Source organism: Aedes aegypti, chromosome 3, assembly GCF_002204515.2.
Source record: "Aedes aegypti strain LVP_AGWG chromosome 3, AaegL5.0 Primary Assembly, whole genome shotgun sequence".
Classification (NCBI taxonomy): domain Eukaryota; kingdom Metazoa; phylum Arthropoda; class Insecta; order Diptera; family Culicidae; genus Aedes; species Aedes aegypti.
In genome coordinates, this window is record NC_035109.1 from 278,883,528 (window position 1) to 278,906,769 (window position 23,242).

A 23,242-nucleotide genomic window follows, 5' to 3' on the forward strand; every position below is an offset into this window, starting at 1 on the left:
GTGAGTGCTATTTCAACTGTTCTTCAATTGAATTGTGTCATTAATGCGATCATTTCTTTCTTCAGCGTTGCCAGGAAAAAGGTTCTGTTTGCCGACGGTGTGGCTCCTGGCGACGAATCCTCATCATCTGGTGCCGAAGCGCTCCGGTCCCCTGCCAAGATTGCCGCCTCCAAAACGCGCAAAAAATTGCGCCGGAAACGAACATTGAAGGCCACCGGAAGGAAGCGGTTGATCGATCGGCTGAAGCTACCGGTAAGTGCGATGAGTACATTTCGTTTGATTTGCAGTTTTCCACATACCAGGGCTGGTACATGATTGCATTTTAAAGACTAGGTCACTATTTGAATGCAAGTTCTCATTTCCAATGGACAGTCTCTCAAGCCTTTAAGTCAAATGGTCTTTAGAGTAACTTTTTTCCTTATTTTTGTCCGGCGCTGAATCCTGGTGTAAATTCTTGAATAATTAGAGATTTATATAAAACCATTTCACTGTTTCTTCAGGATTTTTTCACAGATTCCTCGATTCAATTTTTTTTAAGAAGTTCTAATAAATTATTCTGTAAGATATTCTTAGAAAAGCTCCGAAACCAATGCTCTTGGACATTCACTTAAGGATTAGTCTAAAAAATGTTTAAGCGATTTCTCTATGTACCTATGCTAAAAGAAATAGGGATGATCGGGGCAATATGGGCCTGCTAAGGAAAACGTCATGGAATACATAGAAAAACAGCAAAAATTATGCTTTTAATGCAAGTAACTTGTATACTATAAAATGTTATCTTCCATGTTACGTCGATAATTAATGTTAACATCAACTTGCAAATTATTTCCGGAACTTTTTGGAAAACCATGTTTTTCTACGTGGTCACCAACCATATGAGCCACCCTACGGGGCAGTATGAGCCACCTCATTCAATCGAATGATTTTTATTTAAAACAGTATAGAGAAGGGTTAGTGGTGAAAAGTACTTATTGGAAAGGAAATTGTATTAGCTTTGCTTGAAATTGCGCGTTGTGTGTACGTAAGCGCAATTGTTGCGGCTTTGCTCGATCGCTACCGTTTTTCCCTGAATTTCGTGAAATTCGTTTGTTTTATTTCTGGTTTGTGTATGTTATTACGCAAAGTATTCGTCTTCATCCGTTAAGTTCGTCGATAGTCGCAGAAATTGTTATCTGTAGTATTTCCAAGCCGGTAAAAATATCGTGGAATTGTGCCTCTGCTCGCCTCCATTGTTTTGCGCTGCATCTCAACATTCATCGATAAAGCACGAGATGGAAACAAAAAATGATACGATCTGCTCGAAGTGTAACACTGCTGTTGCTGATGGACAAACGTATACAATATGCCAAGGCTTTTGCACTGATGCCTATCATGCAGAGTGCGTCAAATTAACAGATGCCGATGTATTGAGCTTCAAACGAAATCGTTGTATTTGGTGGTTGTGCGTAAGCTGTACCAGCCTGATGAGTCAAATACGGAATGACAAATCATTGCTCTCAAAGCGGTCGAATTTCGCCCCCGAAGACAATCAGTCGATGAATATGGTACTTGCGAACGATATACTGGAGCTGAAAAAGGAAATCGCTATCATCCAACGCACTATTGCCGACCAGAGTGATCGCACTGCTACTACAACATCGATCAATGATAGTCCTCCTTTGGCTCGATCTTCCCCGAAGTCAAACAGAAAATTGATGCATGGCTCGAAGTGCTCTAATGATGGTTCCTCAATTTCATCTGTACCTCGGGACAAAGTTTGGCTATTCTTCACTCGATTGAGGAATACTGTGAGCGAAAATCAAATGCTTAGGATGGTGTCAACTGCTATCGGATCGAAAAATGTTATAGTGAAGAAACTTGTCGCTGACTGGAAGGACGTTTCCACATTGCCGTATGTTTCGTTCAAAATTGGAATTGAAGCAGAATTCAGGAATATTGCTATGCGTCGCTCTACTTGACCCGTTGGAGTTTGCTACAGAGAATTCTACAACGAATATAATATCTGGGAACCTGAATAAGATGATATATTTGGTAGAAGTGTGTTCCATCCATAATCACGTTGTTTTTGTTTTTAGACTTTTTGGCTATATTTTGTGAAGCTAGGTGTTCATTCATGTTGGAAGAATTAGTAAGATGTTATAACCCAATTATGTTGAAAATTATCTGTTTGTTTCTGTTATGTCGTCGCTTGCTCTTGTTTTGAAGTAATTCCATTAGTTTTAAGATCATTCAATTAGACCATATGTAGTCCGTTGAATTAACCATGAAATAAATAAATAAATTCTAGTGGATTATTTATTAAAGATACATAATACATAGTAAACAGACCATGTTATACTAGTACTAAATTGCGATACTTATTCAACGTATTTTCTAGCAAAGTGTTCCACTTGTAAAGGTGCATAAAAATGACTATGCAGTAAAAAAATAATCTGGTATATTTAGTCAATGCATTTGTATGTTCAAAACATCGTTTGTTTTTCTTAAATCTAGGTGGCTCATTTTGCCCCGCCCTCTCATCTTGAAAATAATTTTTTTTTTCAACAATTTTGTTTACGAACAAATCTAATTTCGCTCACGAACTGTTCATTATGATCAGAAGTTTCAATGGATTGGTAAAATTTACCAGAATTATAAAAATAATTATCTTATACCTAGGCTTAAATAAAAACTGACAAAATTATAAGCTTTTCTTGACGAAGGACAAATTTGTACATTTTCGTTTATATCTTGAGTGTTCAAACGAATATTCTTACGGTTTTTATTGTGGTGGCTATTTGAGGCATCCTTTTGCAGATCATAATGACACTAGACATTAAAACACTGTTTTTGAGGTCAAAACCGGGGTGGCTCTTATTGCCCCCATTGCCACTATTTCTAGTTTTCCCATATCTGAAATATCTTCCAATTTTTCTTACAGAATTTTTTTCCCGGAAAATACACAGAGTTAAAAAAAATGTTTGGAAATCATTACAATTTTTTATTATTTATTTGGCTTTACATCAATTATCTTGATAAAACCTCGCCAACAACATTTCGCCAATTCACTCGATTCAAGGCCGCTTCTCTCCATCCTCGACTGCGACCCACGCTCTCCAGGTCCTGGTGCACCTGGTCAATGCACCTTGCTCGCTGCGCCCCACGACTTCTTGTTCCGACCGGATTCGTAGCGAAAACCATCTTTACAGGGTTGTTGTCCGGCATTCTTGCAACATGCCCTGCCCAGCGTATCCTTCCAGCTTTAGCTACCTTCACGATACTGAGTTCACCGTAGAGTTGAGCGAGCTCGTGGTTCATCCTTCGCCACCACATGCCGTTCTCCTGCACGCCGCCGAAGATCGTCCTTAGCACTCGGCGTTCGAAAACCCCAAGAGCTTGCAAGTCCACCTCGAGCATAGTCCACGTCTCATGCCCATAGAGAACTATCGGTCTTATGAGCATTTTGGGTGAATCTTTCTTGACCGCAGTTTCTTCTAGAGCCCATAGTAGGCACGACTTCCGCTGATGATGCGCCTTCGTATTTCCCGACTAGCGTTGTTGTCAGCCGTCAACCAGGATCCGAGGTAGACGAACTCGTCCACCACCTCGAAGGTATCCCCGTCTATCGTAACACTGCTTCCTAGGCGGGCCCTGTCGCGCTCAGTTCCGCCAACCAGCATGTACTTTGTTTTCGACGCATTCACCATTAGCCCGACTCTTGTTGCTTCGCGTTGAAGGCGGGTGAACAAATCTGCCACTGTTTCAAATTTTCTCCCAATAATATCCATGTCGTCCGCGATTGTCCGGATGGTGCGTAGGGACCTGGTACTCACGACATTTCTGGAGGATTTGCCGCACGGAAAAAATCTGGTCTGTTGTCGAGCGGCCGTCGATGAAAACTGCTTGATAACTTCCCACGAACTCGTTTGCTATAGGTAAAAGACGGCGACGGAAGAATCTGGGATAGCACTTTGTAGGCGGCGTCCGCTGTGCTCACGTAGCCATCGCCTTCGCTGTCCTGACCTTCTGTGCCTATGTTCAAGGATGTTTTCTCTCGCCTCAATGCACACTCAATCCGAAATTATTGCCGAATCGATTGTTGCACTTGGAGAGGGCAACCGAGTTCATCCTCTCAGGCGAAAGGCGACATGGCAAAGAGAACGTTGAAATGAACATTGCGCGAGAGTCAGCATCGTTCGATTGGCACGTATGGTCATTGCAATCTACTTGTGTTAACTGGTGATCCATTCTTCATTGCCAGCAGGCTGTTCATTATCGTTTCGTGATCCGATCCTGCGCGTCAATTTGCACCGCTCGATCGGATCACTATTCGATTGTGTGAAGATGCTATCGGTACCTGCATCAATGCGTCGGTCGCTCGGGCGCTCTTAAGAATATTTGCGACCATATAGATTATAGACGGTGCGTGTCAGCAAACTGGCAATGTTTTGAAAACTCGACCCGTTCGTCACGTTTTTTTAAACTTTGTAACAGAATGCATAAAAGACTCCTACGGTATATCAGAAGATACCTATTGGCATGGTAGAGAATTAGAAACTGTCTGCCGAATCTTGGATGTGATTCTTATGATTAGAATTTAAATGTGTACTCGTATATGCGCTGGTATTAAGTACGGCATCTTGCAAGGATTTCAAGATATTTTTTTCCTTTAATTACTATGCGAATAAATATTTCAACAATGTCAATGTTCAACAATGTTTTCAATTTTTAATCAAAAAATCTTACACTTACATCTTACATTGCTAAATGGGGAAGAAAGGTTCTAAAAACCGACGAAAATTCTAACGCAAACAGTCCTATAGTATAATGTTTTCACAAATGATTGTGATATATGAAGTAGCGTCTTCATCTTCTTGTAGATTTGAACTTTCAATTCAATCTTGTGAAATGATTTATCGAGCTAAACAATTCTTTTTCCATTGGTAATGAGCATTTGAATGAAATTCGATGCATAAGGTAAGTTAGTCACATTGATGAGATACACGGAGAAATATTTTTACCTAATTTTTGAGTTTACTTTACCCAAAATTAAGTATATCGATTATAGTTTCAACCCAAAATCTCTCGGTTTTCTCTTTCTCCCACACGAATGTTGTCAAAAATAGAGAGAGCTGCATCTACCCAATGGGGGTACTTTGGTCCAATAAGCCAAATTTGGGTAAATGCAACTTTTCTTATGTTTGGGTCGAAAGAACTCAATTTTGCGTTAAATCAACCCAAAATTGAGTATATTTTTCTAATGGAATTAAAGCCAAACTACCTAGTGGGGACCTTGGAAATTTAGCCAAAATTGAGTTATTGTGCTCAACTACGGAATTGCGTTGAAACAACCCAAAATTGAGTTGAATTCCGTCTCCGTGTAAGCAATTTATAGCATTCGAAATGGTTCTGTAGGTAGGAGTATGACATATTCACTGAAATTTTTCTTTTTTTTCTAGGTTTTTTTTATAGCATTTATAATTAGAACGTGATAGAAGTTTTCTGGATGAGTAATGTTCGAATGTGTCATTATCCAGTGCTTTAAGGCTAAGTAGCCAGTCATTCGTTTGGCAGCCATGTTGGCATAGCAGCTCGCAATAGTCCTCATGGATCATATTGATCCGGAAAAGTATCGCTACATGCAGAAACTATATATATATATATATATATATATATATATATAGGGTCGCAAATCACTGCTAAGTGAGTTATTCACGATTTTAAGATTTTCGACTTGGTCACCTTTGAAACCTCATATCTAATTAACTATGCGTCATACTTTCAATCTCAGCGCATGAATCGAAAGCTTATGATCTAATCTATCTTAGTTTCTTGGACATGATTTTTGTTGAAAATGATTCAAAGGCTCAAATTACGAAAAGTTTGCAAAAAGTGACGGAAAAATCAGCATTTTTCGACGTATTTTCATGAATTTTATTAAAATTATCGTAATTAATGTTAAAAAAGTTCTTCTACAAAATATGCATTAACTCGTTAGCTACCAAAGTGTCTTTGAGAGCAAAAGTGTATCTCTTGTAGATTCGTCACAATATCATGTTAAAAGTTGTGCTTCAAACAGCAAAAATATCCAAAAAAATATCGGCTGATAACTCTATTCGTTCGTCCGTTCGTGTGTTGATGCCTCCGCGTGTGAATGAAGTGCTCGGATGCGACAGATGTCGGTCGTGCCGAAGCGAAGGGAAAATGAAATCGCTTCGCAACATGCGCCATTTTTTCTTCTCTTCGCTGCGTTTGGTTTGCAAACAGTCGCATAAATAGATTTAGTGCGGTCGCCGCACGACCATCGCAGTAGCGAAAGTGTGTTCATAAAGACTGATCCTTTTAAATTCCTCGCACTAGTAGCTGAGCTACGGTGCAGAGCAGATGGGGGATGCGCTGCGCGTGTAGCGAGAACTCAATTTATGCATTTCTCGCTTATGACGTTGAACTTTTGATGCATTTTGAAGGGTTTTAGGTCGTCTATTGATTACATAGAGGTGGACAAGGGAGAGTAGAATTTATGACGTGCCATTCACGCCGTTGTGAAAGTACAACACTACCAAGTAAACCTCGCCCGTGATACACAGCACGAGCGAGGTGAATTCTTAGGTTCAAAAATGTAATTTAGGTATCGCACTAATGCTCAGCGTGAACTGTAGGAGCAGCAGGATGAAATATCTCACAAAATTAGTGACCGTCTATCCTACTACTGCTTGGTTTTCTGTATAAGGTTGCTTACAAATTATGTTCAATAGATCAATAATCTCTCAGTTAACTATTTTTATAAAATCAAATAAAAGACCTACATGTAATATTCCTTATAATTTGCAGTGTCGTATCCAGAAAATTGCTCAGGGGAGACGAACGACGCAAAAAAGCAGATATTTTTTTCAAAAATTGGGATGGCTTAAGACGGTTTAACCAAATCATTTTGTTTTTGTTTTATCCAGCAAAATAATAGAACAACTGCATAAAATTAAGAATTTCTTTTGAAATTGAGTCTTTGGCAGTTTAATAGGTACTTTGTGCAGTCACAACAATTAAAAGTCACAATTTGTAAATCGGTCATTTTCTTAACAAAAAGCCTTAAGCCTTGCAATGTTTGTAATACGAAATCGAATATTTTGAAAAAAAAAATATATCAAATAATTCATCAAATTCCAACATTTTTACTTCATTATTAACACAATTTATGATATTTTGAACGAAATCGACACAATTTTATCAAGCAGGTTGATGCGGTTCTGTACAAGAATAATAAAATATTAATGAACCTCTTGTTATGCTCTAAATCAAATAGTAATCAGATCAGTATCCAAATATTAGTAGTTCAAAATTTCATTTTTTATTCTCTCTCTCTGTTGAGTAACTGAGTTTTATTTTTTTTTAAATTTGAATTAAAAACCAAGAGAAGTGTTAATTTTGAACGATAACATTTGAAATATTTGCAGTTTGCTATAATAGATGGGAAATTAGAAATTAAATTGAATATAATTTAACAATTGAATGTATTTAAATGAACTTAAAACAGTCACAGTCACAATAAGAAATTGAAGCTTTTTCCAAACTTTAGTCAAGTTTTAATCATCAAGTTAACTGTTACTCTAGCGATGGCAAAATCATTTGAAATTTGACTCATGGAACATATTCACGGCATAAATGTGTATGATTTTACACGAATTAAATTAAAACAAAATACCTGCTGGAAACCCACCAAATCCCGGAAATATGCGAATATGTCATTTTTCAAACAAAACTAGTTTAATGTTAAACTGACACTTATATTGAGCTGTTCGGTAATCCAATCCGCATGGTTATTAAATTAATTAACTCATTACGCGTGGTAAAGATGGACAAATTATGGGTGAAATTATGAAAAAAATCCACGTGCTCGGCTGGGATTTGAACCCAGGACTCTTGTATGCTAGACGAGCGCTTTACCAACTCGGTAGCTCGGTAGCTTAGTTGGTAAAGCGCTCGTCTAGCATACAAGAGTCCTGGGTTCAAATCCCAGCCGAGCACGTGGATTTTTTTTCATAATTTCACCCATAATTTGTCCATCTTTACCACGCGTAATGAGTTAATTAATTTAGTTTAATGTTATTTAAAGCTCCCGCAGCAATTTACGGATGCTAATGGTCGTCACTATGGCAAGCCTCTAAAATTTCGTTAAGGGAAATATCCTTCATCATTTTAGTAATAAAACCTCCGAATTGTCAACCCTCCGAGAGGGCAAAAGTGTAAACACGATACGTAGCAAAAAATTTTTTGGGATGAACAATATGTCATTAATAGTATGTCTCACTATCAAGAACTTTGGTGATCACCAAAGCCTCTCACTAATTTGATTTTCAAATCCAAATGTTTAATTTGAAAAATAAAATTCAATTCACATTTTCAAAACTGAATTAGCCAAACATGCTTTTAGAGCGTATTTCTAGTAGATTCACGCCAAAAACTTACTCCAAAATCCACTAAGGTGGAGAGGAAGGGAGGGTGGACCCCTAAACACACCTCCTCCCACTGATCACTTGTTTCTGTTTTGTAGACAATATGATCTTAATTTTCTTTCTGGCGTTATGTCCCAACTGAGACAGAGCCCTGCTCCTCAGCTTAGTGTAGTGAGCACCTACATAGTTATTAACTGAAAAGTTTTCTCCAACAAAGTTGCTGTTTTGTATGCGTATATGACAAAGGCATATACAATTAAAATGTTTCATATTGAACAAAGTCCATGAGACCCCTCCCAGCTCTGAAATTCTTTGGAAATGAGCATGTAGCTTAAGGGCCGCCATAAAAGCACTGCAATATTAAATAAATGAAAAAAATCTAGTGGAATTAAATGGTATAGTACTAAATTCGGGTTTTCTTTTATTTATAGGTATTCCACTAAACAGCACACAATATTCTTAATTTTTCTATTACACAATATTCTTAATTTTTCTCATGACCTCAATTAAATGCTTTTCACACAAATCAAAAGCATGATTACTGCATCCAGATGAAAATATTAATTTAGAAAATTTTCAAGAGTCTATCCTGCAATTTCCAAGTTGTTCATTAGTAAATGACCAATTACCTATGCTACGAATTGTAATATGAAAACAATCAATTCCTGATTTCTTTAGACACCAAAAATATGGAATAAATTCAGCGAGAAAAAACTTTTTTTTTTGGAAATCATCCATCCATCCCTTCAAGAATTCTTTCAATTAATGTTCTCAGGAATTTCCCAGGGATACCACTTGAGGAATCCTTTGTCGGCCAATACCAGGCTGGTTTTCGGGAGGGCCGCTCCGACAACGAACCAGATATCACCGATACATCTTGCAAATGATCTTAGATAAATTCTTGGAGTATAACTAGCAGACTCACCATCTGTTTGGATCGGAGACGAGGTGTCAATCAGGCGTGCAAAGAAATGACACTTTTTCACACCTTCCTCTTCTCTTTGACATTACGTCCTCACTGGGACAGAGCCTGATTCTCAGCTTAGTGTTCTTATGAGCACTTCCACAGTAATTAACTGAGAGCTTTATTTGCCAAAGTTGCCATTTTCGCATTCGTATATCGTGTAGCAGGTACGATCACACTTTATGCGCAGAGAAGTCAAGGAAATTTTCATTACGAAAAGATGCTGGACCGACCGGGAATCGAACCGAGACACCTTCAGCATGGCATTCAGCATTCAGATTTCGCGGATTTCTCCTAGCACTCCTTCACTTAGGAATTCCACTAGGGATTTGTTCAGAATTTCCTCGAAAAATTTTAACAGGAATTCTTCCAAAGATGAATGCTTGTAAATGCTCATGAAATACTTCCAGAGCTTCCTTAAATTACATTCCTTCAGCATTTTCTCCAGAAATACCACCAAGAATACCTCCAAGAGTTTCTCTAAGGATTCCTCTTAAAATACGTCCAAGGTTTCCTTCACGAACTACACAAGAAATAACTTTAAAAAATCTACTAAGGATAGCTTCAGGGATTCTTTAGGATTAATTTCATGGTTTCTTCCAGGAATACCTTCAGGTAGAGGAATATCTTTCAGGATTCGTCCATAAATTACTGCTTACTGGATTATCTCCTATGAATTGTTAGGAAAACCGTCAGGGTTTACTCTAGCAATCAATAATATATCCATTGATTTTTTTTTTTTTCAAAAGTACCACTAGGGTTTTCTTTAGGAATACCTCCATGGATTCCGTCAGTTATAACCCCATGAATCCTCTAAAGCAGTGATTCCAAAAGTGGGCGAATTCACCCCCCTAGGGGCAATTTTCAGATCCAAGGGGGTGAAAATTCGTTAAACAGAAATTGGGGGCGAAAAAGCTGACTGGGAGCAGTTGAAAATAATTACTTATAACCTTTGAAGAACACACTCAAGTACAACTATACAACAAGAAACTATTACTAATGCATCTGAAGGATAATCAATTCTAAACTGAACCATTTTCATGAATTTCTTTATCTTAGACTGCTTAGAACTCTAAGCATGTTCCGTTTAAAATTATGATAGAAAACACTGAATGATTGTCAAAAATAAAATGTTTGTAATATGCAATCATTTTTTCCATATCATGTGAATGATCGGTACTTGAGATTTTCTCTGAATCGAAAAGATTATTCACTGATATCATTGAGAACACAGATAACATGTTTTGAAAGTTCAAAACATTTATCTGAGAATTTAAAGAAATAGTTCCAAATGCTCAATATTGAATACCAGGAACTTTTTTGTATGGAACTTTGAAATAAAAGACTATTCATTTTATAAAGTGGACACTTTGTGCATGCTGTAACTTTTTTAATTTATCAATGAAATTTTAATCGGGTTTCTGTGCATCGTTCGACTAGTATTTTACAATGTTGTGATAATGAAAAATCTCCAAAATAATTAAATTTCACACGAATATGGAACAACGATTAGAACGGTTGATTTTTGGAAGTTATCAAAACCAATGATTGTTAAAAATTGGCTGGAAAATTTAAATATGCAGTTATGGGCAGTACATCGATCGACGAAGATATCGACACATGGAGAGGATAATTACATGCAGAATAAAAGGACCGAAGAATTCATCGACATAGGGTGAGATATCGAGATGTGGATAGTCGACTGTATAAAATACTGATCAGTTAATCGTTTTTAATCATTGTCCGATAACCGACAATATTAAGGGATATGCAAATCGAAGACATTTTTTGGCATACATATGTGTTTCATAAATTAGGGGGGCGATTCCAAAAAAAACATAAGCCTAAAGGGGGCGAAAGGTAATAAAGTTTGAGAAACACTGCTCTAAGCAGTTCCTCCAAGAATTCCTTTAGGGTTTCATCCAACAATTTTCTTAGGAATCTCTCCGATGATTCCTTCCGGAGCTTCTCCATTGGTTTCTCCAGGAATTCTTCCAGAGTTTCTCCCTGTTTTTAAGAATAAATTCTTGGATTTTCTCTTGGAACTTCAAAAATGCCTTCAGGAGTCCTTCTTGGAATAATTTCAGGATATTTTTCATGATTTTTTCAAGAATTCTTATGGAGATTTCTACAGTGACACCTTCAGGAATCGTTCAAAAAAATCTTCCAACAGTGTCTCCATGGATATTTTTAAAGGTTCTTCCAAATATACCTCCAAACATTCCTTCAATAGAATTTCTAAGGTTTTCTTCAATTATACCCGGAAACTCCTCTAGCATGTTCGTTAAACTATTCCAGGAGCTCCATAAGAATTCTTGAAAAGATCATGAAAAATATCCTGAAATTATTGTAAGAAGGACTCCTGAAGGCATTTTTGAAGTTCCAAGAGAAAATCCAAGAAGTTATTCTTAAAACAGGGAGAAACTCTGGAATAATTCCTAAAGAAACCAATGGAGAAGCTCCGGATGGAATCATCGGAGAGATTCCTAAGGAAATCGTTGGATGAAACCCTAATGGAATTCTCGGAGGTAATCCTTAGAGGACTGCCTGCAGGAGTCACCGAAGAAAAGTTTAAACAGAATTCCAGAAAGACTCCCTGAAGGAAATCTTCATAGTTTACTTGCAGCAATCTTTTGGGATATTCATGGAGGAAGGATATTTCTGAAGAAATCTTTGAACGTTTTGCAGTAAGGATTCATGGGTTTATAACTGACAGAATCCTTGAAGGTATTCCTAGAGAAAACCCTAGTGGTACTCTTGAAAAAAAATCAATGGATATGTTATTGATTGCTAGAGAAAACCCTGACTGTTTTCCTAACAATTCATTGGAGATATTCCTGGAGGAAAAATGAAAGTATTTCTGGAGGAGTTTCTGCAGGAATCTCCGAAAGAATCACTGGAGGAGTTACAAGAAGCTACTAGATAGCTCCTATACAAATCCTCGGAGAAATTGATAAAAATATCTTGAAGTTCATCCAGGAGGAACCCATGGTGAAATTTCAGGAGGAATCTTAGAAGCTATTGCTAGCGGAATCTAAGCAGTAATTTATGGACAAATCCTGAATGATATTCCTCTACCTGAAGGTATTCCTGGAAGAAACCATGAAGTTAACCCTAAAGAATCCCTGAAGCTATACTTAGTAGCATTTTTAAAGTTATTTCTTGTGTAGTTCGTGGAGGAAACCTTGGACGTATTTTTAGGGGAATCCTTAGAGAAACTCTTGGAGGTATTATTGGTGGTATTTCTGGAGAAAATGCTGAAGGAATGTAATTCAAGGAATTCCTGGGGGAAGCTCTGGAAGTATTTCACGAGAAATCCTTGTAAATATTTCCTGAGGCATTCAAAGAGGTATTCCTGATAGAATCTTTGGAAGAATTCGTGTTAAAATCTTTCGAGGAAATTCTGAACAAATCTCTAGTGGAATTTCTAAGAGAAGGAGTGCTAGGAGAAATCCACTAAATCCCCGACATTTTAGAGGAGTTCCTAGAGGAATCCTTTGATGTATCTCATAGGAAATCCCTGAAAAAAAAATTGCTATAAGTTACCTAACAATTTCTAGAGAAAATCCTGGAGAAATTCATAAAATAATTCTTGAAGGAGTATCAGGGGTAATCCCCAAAAATATTGCTAAAGGAAGTTTTGCAGATATTCCTCAACGAATTCTTGGGGATATTCAGATTCTCCAGAGCCACGAAAACCTCCTCCACTGACCTGCGATCGATTTAAATAAGGCCGATATCGTCCGCAAGTGCAAGGACCATATGTGACCGTAGGCCTTCCTTAGCCGAGTGGTTGTAGTCCGCGGCTACAAAGTAAAGCCATGCTGAAGGTGTCTTGGTTCGATTCCCGATCGGTCCAGCATCTTTTCGTAATGGAAATTTCCTTGACTTCTCTGCGCATAAAGTGTCATCGTACCTGCTACACGATATACGAATGAGAAAACGGCAACTTTGGCAAATAAAGCTCTCAGTTAACTACTGTGGAAGTGCTCATAAAGACAATTAGCTGAGAATCAGGCTCTGTCTCAGTGAGGACGTAATGTCAAGAAGAAGAAGAAGAAGAAGAAGAAGATGTGACCGTGTCATGATAGTGTCATTTCTTTGCACGCCTGATTGACACCTCGTCTCCGATCCAAACAGATGGTGAGTCTGCTAGTTATACTCCAAGAATTTATCTAAGATCATTTGCAAGATGTATCGGTGATATCTGGTTCGTTGTCGGAGCGGCCCTCCCGAAAACCAGCCTGGTATTGGCCGACAAAGGATTCCTCAAGTGGTATCCCTGGGAAATTCCTGAGAACATTAATTGAAAGAATTCTTGAAGGGATGGATGGATGATTTCCAAAAAAAAAAGTTTTTTCTCGCTGAATTTATTCCATATTTTTGGTGTCTAAAGAAATCAGGAATTGATTGTTTTCATATTACAATTCGTAGCATAGTTAATTGGTCATTTACTAATGAACAACTTGGAAATTGCAGGATAGACTCTTGAAAATTTTCTAAATTAATATTTTCATCTGGATGCAGTAATCATGCTTTTGATTTGTGTGAAAAGCATTTAATTGAGGTCATGAGAAAAATTAAGAATATTGTGTAATAGAAAAATTAAGAATATTGTGTGCTGTTTAGTGGAATACCTATAAATAAAAGAAAACCCGAATTTAGTACTATACCATTTAATTCCACTAGATTTTTTTCATTTATTTAATATTGCAGTGCTTTTATGGCGGCCCTTAAGCTACATGCTCATTTCCAAAGAATTTCAGAGCTGGGAGGGGTCTCATGGACTTTGTTCAATATGAAACATTTTAATTGTATATGCCTTTGTCATATACGCATACAAAACAGCAACTTTGTTGGAGAAAACTTTTCAGTTAATAACTATGTAGGTGCTCACTACACTAAGCTGAGGAGCAGGGCTCTGTCTCAGTTGGGACATAACGCCAGAAAGAAAATTAAGATCATATTGTCTACAAAACAGAAACAAGTGATCAGTGGGAGGAGGTGTGTTTAGGGGTCCACCCTCCCTTCCTCTCCACCTTAGTGGATTTTGGAGTAAGTTTTTGGCGTGAATCTACTAGAAATACGCTCTAAAAGCATGTTTGGCTAATTCAGTTTTGAAAATGTGAATTGAATTTTATTTTTCAAATTAAACATTTGGATTTGAAAATCAAATTAGTGAGAGGCTTTGGTGATCACCAAAGTTCTTGATAGTGAGACATACTATTAATGACATATTGTTCATCCCAAAAAATTTTTTGCTACGTGTCGTGTTTACACTTTTGCCCTCTCGGATGGTTGACAATTCGGAGGTTTTATTACTAAAATGATGAAGGATATTTCCCTTAACGAAATTTTAGAGGCTTGCCATAGTGACGACCATTAGCATCCGTAAATTGCTGCGGGAGCTTTAAATAACATTAAACTAGTTTTGTTTGAAAAATGACATATTCGCATATTTCCGGGATTTGGTGGGTTTCCAGCAGGTATTTTGTTTTAATTTAATTCGTGTAAAATCATACACATTTATGCCGTGAATATGTTCCATGAGTCAAATTTCAAATGATTTTGCCATCGCTAGAGTAACAGTTAACTTGATGATTAAAACTTGACTAAAGTTTGGAAAGAGCTTCAATTTCTTATTGTGACTGTGACTGTTTTAAGTTCATTTAAATACATTCAATTGTTAAATTATATTCAATTTGATTTCTAATTTTCCACCTATTAGAGCAAACTGCAAATATTTCAAATGTTATCGTTCAAAATTAACAATTTAAAAAAAAAAATAAGACTCAGTAACTCAACAGAGAGAGAGAATAAAAAATGAAATTTTGAACTACAAATATTTGGATACTGATCTGATTACTATTTGATTAAGAGCATAGCTACAGGTTTATTTATATTTTATTATTCTTGTACAAGAACAGCATCAACCTGCTTGATAAAATTGTGTCTATTTCGTTCAATCTATCATAAATTGTGTTAATAATGAAGTAAAAATGTTGGAATTTGATGAATTATTTGATATATTTTTTTTTTTCAAAATATTCGATTTCGTATTACATACATTGCAAGGCTTAAGGCTTTTTGTTAAGGAAAGTACTGATCTACAAATTTTGACTTTAAATTGTTGTGACTGCACAAACTTACATGTAGGTTTATTATATGATTTTATGAAAATAGTTAACTGAGAGATTATTGATCTATTGAACATAATTTGTAAGCAACCTTATACAGAAAACCAAGCTGTAGTAGGATAAACGGTCACTAATTTTGTGAGATATTTCATCCTGCTGCTCCTACAGTTCACGCTGAGCATTAGTGCGATACCTAAATTACATTTTTGAACCTAAGAATTCACCTCGCTCGTGCTGTGTATCACGGGCGAGGTTTACTTGGTAGTGTTGTACTTTCACAACGGCGTGAATGGCACGTCATAAATTCTACTCTCCCTTGTCCACCTCTATGTAATCAATAGACGACCTAAAACCCTTCAAAATGCATCAAAAGTTCAACGTCATAGGCGAGAAATGCATAAATTGAGTTCTCGCTACACGCGCAGCGCACCCCCCATCTGCTCTGCACCGTAGCTCAGCTACTAGTGCGAGGAATTTAAAAGGATCAGTCTTTATGAACACACTTTCGCTACTGCGATGGTCGTGCGGCGACCGCACTAAATCTATTTATGCGACTGTTTGCAAACCAAACGCAGCGAAGAGAAGAAAAAATGGCGCATGTTGCGAAGCGATTTCATTTTCCCTTCGCTTCGGCACGACCGACATCTGTCGCATCCGAGCACTTCATTCACACGCGGAGGCATCAACACACGAACGGACGAACGAATAGAGTTATCAGCCGATATTTTTTTGGATATTTTTGCTGTTTGAAGCACAACTTTTAACATGATATTGTGACGAATCTACAAGAGATACACTTTTGCTCTCAAAGACACTTTAGTAGCTAACGAGTTAATGCATATTTTGTAGAAGAACTTTTTTAACATTAATTACGATAATTTTAATAAAATTCATGAAAATACGTCGAAAAATGCTGATTTTTCCGTCACTTTTTGCAAACTTTTCGTAATTTGAGCCTTTGAATCATTTTCAACAAAAATCATGTCCAAGAAACTAAGATAGATTAGATCATAAGCTTTCGATTCATGCGCTGAGATTGAAAGTATGACGCATAGTTAATTAGATATGAGGTTTCAAAGATGACCAAGTCGAAAATCTTAAAATCGTGAATAACTCACTTAGCAGTGATTTGCGACCCTATGTTCCATGGGCACTTTTTCATATCTCATGGAGACCTATCGACCCTCAAATTATTAAAAACATGGAACCAAACACCCTGTATATATATATATATATATATATATATATATATATATATATATATATATATATATATATATATATATATATATATATATATATATATATATATATATATATATTCACGCCTAACCGGATTCGCGATATTATTCGATTAACACATTGCACGCCGAACAAGTGTTCGCTCGCCCTCGCAAGAGTAAGCGACACGGCCAAAGGATCAAAACCACTGAGATTAAACCAAATTCTATTGAAACTAGTATTTTAATGAATTTATGATAATAAAGATGAATATCTATCTATATAAATAAAAATGAAATGATGTTTTTATGTCACGAAATAACTTGAGAACGAGTCAACGGATTTACCTGATTCTTTCACTGTTGCATTCGTCTAGGGTTCCGACGTGTTCGTACGTAGAAAAAGTTTAGGAAAGGTCTTAAATACTGGAATAGTCTTAAACACTGGAGAAAACTAATGTGTCATTTTGTATGGGAGATTGCATGCCAATTTTTCAACAGCCTACTTGATGGCAAGACGAAGTTTGCCGGGCTCACTAGTATGCGATAAAGTTCAAAATATATACTCAAATTTGACAATATGAATGTTGAAATGGAAATTTATTTATAAGATTTCTCTATAAAAGGACCCATTTCTGGTATTTTAAATTAAATTTTATAATATGCATTTTCTACGATTGCTATATTTTACTAATTTTGGTTTACACTATTTCGTTGTACAGTGAACTCACTTTAAATGTTTTCTTTTCAATTTTGATAAAATTCTTATCAACTAGTTCAAATTACTGTAAACGAGTTCGTCCACATAAACTTCACACGAACGCAATTCGTCTTTCCATTATTCTTATAAAAGTATCCAAAAGTATCTACAGTCGAAGCTTGTTATAACGACATCGCAAGGGACCGTCGTTAAAGAGAAGAGTCTCTATAGAGAATAGTTATTACAATAAAATATTTCTCAAGGTGCCGAAAAATGTCGCTATAGAGAGCTTTTGTCACGATAAAAATTATAGTTATAACGAGCTTCGACTGTACAAGACTTTGAGAAAGCCTTTCAACTAATCAATCAAGATTAGTCAATGCTTAATGCTCAATGAGCGACCTCCGGCGCTTTTTATTTGCCAGGATAAATTTTCCTATAGTAAATCTCATACAAATTTTGATCGGCTGGCGCTAAATTATAGTATCACTGATCGAGCTGAAATTTTGCACAGTTTTTACACGACCCAAATGCAATCCAAAAAGTGGAATGGAGCGAGAATCTGATTTTTGTCCCATACTAATGTACTTAGCGCATTAAGGCTAAAAGGATCAATTTGAGCAATGTTAAAAAAAGCTTCCCTTGGTTTGAATTAAACATAGTGTTTAATTTAAACATAGTGTAGTGACATGACAACAACACAACATTTTGAATTGAATTAAAAAAGTGTTTACACCAAGAAATCAAAAACAAATATTAACATGGTATATACCTATCCATTTCATAGTCACCAAATAAACACATTAGGAAAAGAGCCTCATTATTATAGAGAATAATAGTTTCGATTGACACCAACATAACTTTAATATACATTGGTCCATAATGGTGAATTTTGGCCAATATTTTTACAGCAAATTTAAACCAGAATAATGAAAAGAATGTGGTATATTTTAATAATACATTATAAATATACACTGGATACAATACGCACGTCAGTTTTCGTATTAGATGTTCCATTTTCTGAGTTAGGAATATAATCATTGAATCCGTATTATTATTCGCTCAAATGTTCGAAACTTATTTCAAAATGTCCACTCTTCCAAACATTTTATGATGTAGGTCGTTCTAAATTTGGCTTTTATTGCAAACGAAAATTGTGAAAATAATACGAAATAAATTGTTGAAAACATTTTAACTCCCGTTTTTACTGAACAATCCGATTTGGACAATTGGATTTTTAACAAATAAAATAAAATTAAAACAGTTTTCTTCAGCTTTTTAATAAGCAGAACGCTTTGTTGAATGCGAAATAGGGCGATTAAGTATTGCAGTTTGATATTTAAATTTAAACCGTTTAAACTGTGTAACAAATAATATCAAGGATATCTCACGTCTTCTTCTGCAGTACAGGTCGGACTCGATTATCCGGAGACTCGATCATCCGGTGACTCGATTATCCGGGATTCGATTATCCGGAATTTTAGACTCGACTTCTCAAGAACCCTTCCTAAAAATAATTTCTGGCACTGCATCATTTAAATAAAACAACGAAAAAAGATATTGTTTAAGTTGATAAAACAGATTTGAATTATTTTTTTAGTGATTCGATTATCCGGAGGATTCGATTATTCGGAGTGAAAAAAAAAATCGGTACTCCGGATAATCGAGTCCGACCTGTTATATTTTTTTCAACTGTTTCGGATTAAAATAATTTAACTGCATTTATGCTCAACGCTGAAGGAAACGGCAAATGATTGTCCTCATGATATTAAAGTTCATACAAAACTGTCAAATTAACATACAAAAAGCATTATAAAGGGGTGAGAATTGCAGCGTTGTTGAATTTGTGTTGTAAGAAAGTCAATTATACGCACGCACAAGCTGTCGGACTTGCAAAAGCATTGCAAACGGCCAGATGGATCTTCGTAGGTGCGAGCCGTGTCCAAAACGAACAACATAGCAAATAAAAAAAAGTATCGCAGTAGGTACAAATATTGCGAAAACCGCCATGGAATGATTGCGATCAAATGAGTGAAATCCCTCTCTTTTTTTGAAAATTATCGGGCGGCGATTCTCCTGTATGCGATCTGTATGCAGCCGCTAGCATGACATGAATCAATCGGCTACGCTGTGTATCTTTGTTCATTTGCAAGAAGAGAAGAAAATGAACAAGTCAACCGAATGACACAATCCGTTCATTTATTGACTTGCCCATGCGCTGCTTCTCCTACCACCCGGTGCGAAGAGGGAAGGTGAAAAAGAGAATAATTATCGTTGGCTCTCGCTGATTCTCTCGCCGATCAACAACACTGCCTATGTTCTCTGCGCCATTCAGGTGTTCATCGTAGTGCTGCTTCCACCTTTCGATCACCTCGCGTCCGTCCGTCAAGATGCTCCCATCCTTATCCCGGCACATTTCAGCTCGCGGCACGAAGCCTTTGCGGGATGTGTTGAGCTTCTGATAGAACTTCCGCGTTTCTTGAGAACGGTACAGCAACTCCATCTCTTGGCATTCCACCTCTTCCAGGCGGCGCTTTTTGTCCCGCAATAGGCAGGTTTGCTATTTCCGCTTCAGTCTGTCTCGTTCCACGTTTTGTCGCGTATAAATCATTACAAGCATCATACAAAAAATCCTCGAAACCTTTCTACAGCAATTTTTCAGTAATTCTTCAAATCATTTTCATAGGAATGCCTCCGTGAATTCCCCCAGGAATTGCTCCATGGGATTATTCCACGAAATATTCAAAAAAGTCGACCAGTGTATGTTTGTAGAGGGGCCTTTCATAGCCGAGTGGTTAAGAGTCCGCGGCTACAATGTAAAGCCATGCTGAAGGTGTCTGGGTTCGATTCCCGGTCGGTCCAGGATCTTTTCATAATGGAAATGTCCTTGACTTCCCTGGGCATACTGTATAATCGTACTTACCTAACGATATACGAATGCGAAAATGACGACTTTGGCAAAGAAAGCTCTCAGTTAATAACTGTGGAAGTGCTCATTGAACACTAAGCTGAGAAAGTAAATTTTCCGTGGGTTCTTCAAAAGTATATTTATGGTGCTTTACTAGAAACTGTTACAGCAATTATCATTCGTTAAAAAATTTCTTCAAGGATTTCGCCCGAAGTTTCAGAAAATCTTTAAGTATATTTGGTTTTTTTTTTTCACAATTTATCAGAAGAACGACCTAAACTTCCAACCTTCTATAAGAGTAGTCATGCAGCCAGTGGTTCTGGAAGTGCTTCCAAAAAATTTAATACTTGACACCCGTATTGTATACACATGTATACGGTACTATATATATATGCACATGTAATGCACATGTTTCTAATTGGCCACTTCCCTGAGGGCACCTGGAACCTACTATAGATTGGTCTGAGCATTCAATGGTTCTGAATATTGTCCCGGAAGCATCATTTTAAAATTTGAAGCCTACTTGGATATAATTCTCGTTGATATATACATGATTGGAAATACAATCGTGGCTGATCATATTTTCCGGAACAAGTTGTACGGAAATGGCCGTGTCTCGAAAGATTTCCAAGCGTCCACCTGCATTCAATTTTCAATTGAATGTAGATTCCTGAGAAAGAATCGGCAGAAAAAATGTGATTTGTACATGGCCTCGGAAAATCCGGAACATCTCCGGTGGCCAATATGCATAACCAAGCAAATTCCTGAAACTAGACCAAATTTGCCATTGAATGCATTCAGACGCATCCAATTTCATCCATTTTTTCAAAAAGTTATGAGCATTTGAATTTGGGCAAAATTCTGCCTATCTCAATCATTTTACCTATCCCCTGTGTTCCGGATTAAATTCACGCAGAAAACCTTAATGATAATCTTGGATGGCTATGGACTTACTTGAAGAATTTCTGAATGAATATTTGCAGGTAATCTTGAACGAATCTCTGTAATAATATCTGGAGATATTCTTGGAAAAAAAAAATCATGTTGATCTCCTAAAGATATCATGAACGAAAATTTTGTAATAAGTCCGTAAAAGAATCACTGGATCAATTTGAAGAGTTGTTCGGAGTAGTAACTGAAGGAATGTTTGGGCAAATATCTGAATTACATTCTGTTGAAATTTCTGAAGAGGATCAATGCATGGAGTATTGGAATACCTAATACTTGACGTAAAATCACAAGAAATCGTGTACGCACCACACTTTGCGTAACTTTGAATAAAATCGTGAGAAATTAATGATTTTTAGTTCAATTTTAATTCTATAGGACAACTAAATAGGATTGTAAACAAATGTGAAAAAATCGAACGAAGGAAATATAGCAATATAATGTTTACCTGAAGCCAATTGCGCAAATGCTTTAACCTCTGAGAGATGTACGATTGGGTTCTCTTAGGAATTTCAATGAAAACATAGGAGCATTACTTAGTTTTTATTTGATTCCTTTACGGTCCATATTGTTTCTTTTTCCAGCATAAGATCTCTAAAGTTCTTTTTTAGAAGTTAGCTCTAATTTTAACATTTGCGTTATTTAATATGACAAAAATCAATGTTTTTAACATTTGATCTCCTTACAGGATATCAATCTTGAGGAACAAGAACAAGTCGATCCGGAGCTGGAAAGCATGCCACCGCCTCCCCCTCCGCCTGGTTCACCACCGCCTGAACTGCTCCAACCCCGCTGCATTAATCCGCCTCCAGTGCAAATGATTGATTTACGTGATGTTCCACCAATGCTGCCATTTCGTTCTTCTAGTGGCAGTTCTACACCTTCGGGTACGCCTTCTTCTGGTGGCGCTAGCATGCCGCCTTCAGCGTATTCTCCAGCATCAACACCATCAAACGGTGGCAATAATACTACTATTAATCCAAATCACAATATGAACAGCCACGGTGGACCACCTCCGCCATCCAGTGCATCCGGTGTTAGTCCCAGTATGTACAGACCAGTCCCTATGCCTCCGAATATACCGCCACCCCATATGAGAGGGCATCATCATCACAACCATCATTTTCATCCACTGCCACCCCACTTGCATCCTCCTCCACCTCCGCCATCCGGTATGGCTCCGGGTGGATTGATGAAGAAATCCCGCCGGGACGGATACCGAAGTGGCCCCCATCCACCGCCAATGGATCAGTCGCCACATCCGATCGAAACGATTGGAACTTCCGGGCCTTCTTCACGGCACTCTATGTATGAGCCGATGCATTGATGTTGCTTGAAAGGAGAATTCATTTGAGAAAATTTCACAAAACAACTAGCGAACTCAATAATAGTAATATATTATAAAATTTAGATCGTAAGAACATTCAAAAATTTATTCAATTCAAACATTGGATCAAACACCTTACATGAACGAATTATATTCAATAAAACCAATGCATAGGAAGCTGTATTGCAATTATTTTGAACTACCCATCTGCGTGAAAAGTTAGATTTACGCATAAAGAATAAATTTAAACTTAAGCTATCTGTCGTCTTGTGTTGAACATACCTAATTTAAGCATAGATTGGATTTTATGTAAAGTCTTAAGAATAAACAAATGTTATCTTCTGTAGAACATTTAACAAGTATAATATTTACAGAAAGAAATCCCTCGCTTACTTCCTACTTACCCTCTGAAGTTTCTGGGAGTGGAAACAGTCCTTCGCTGAACACCTGGATGATGCTGAAAGCACGAGCGCAGACTATGATGGTAAAGACAGCGGATGACGGCAGTTTACCGGATGATAGACATAACGGATTTGCATTTGGTGCGGTGTTCAAATTTAGTACCGTCGTTGGGTGTGATAATGGGCCGAACCATAATCTGAAATATCT

General features: G+C 37.0%; 1 protein-coding gene across 3 annotated transcripts in view; it reads left to right on the forward strand.

The window, feature by feature from the left end:
* The window catches only part of LOC23687474 (zinc finger CCCH domain-containing protein 13), a 39,309-nt gene extending 16,325 nt beyond the window's left edge, over positions 1–22,984 (forward strand). For all 3 annotated transcript variants that reach the window (XM_021853310.1, XM_021853312.1, XM_021853311.1), the window contains 2 exons: positions 66–252; positions 21,995–22,984. In XM_021853310.1, coding sequence (XP_021709002.1) covers positions 66–252; positions 21,995–22,633 — 826 coding nt within the window. In that variant the 3' untranslated portion in view covers positions 22,634–22,984. The remainder of the gene's footprint in view (positions 1–65; positions 253–21,994) is intronic.
* The last annotated feature ends 258 nt before the right edge of the window (positions 22,985–23,242 follow it).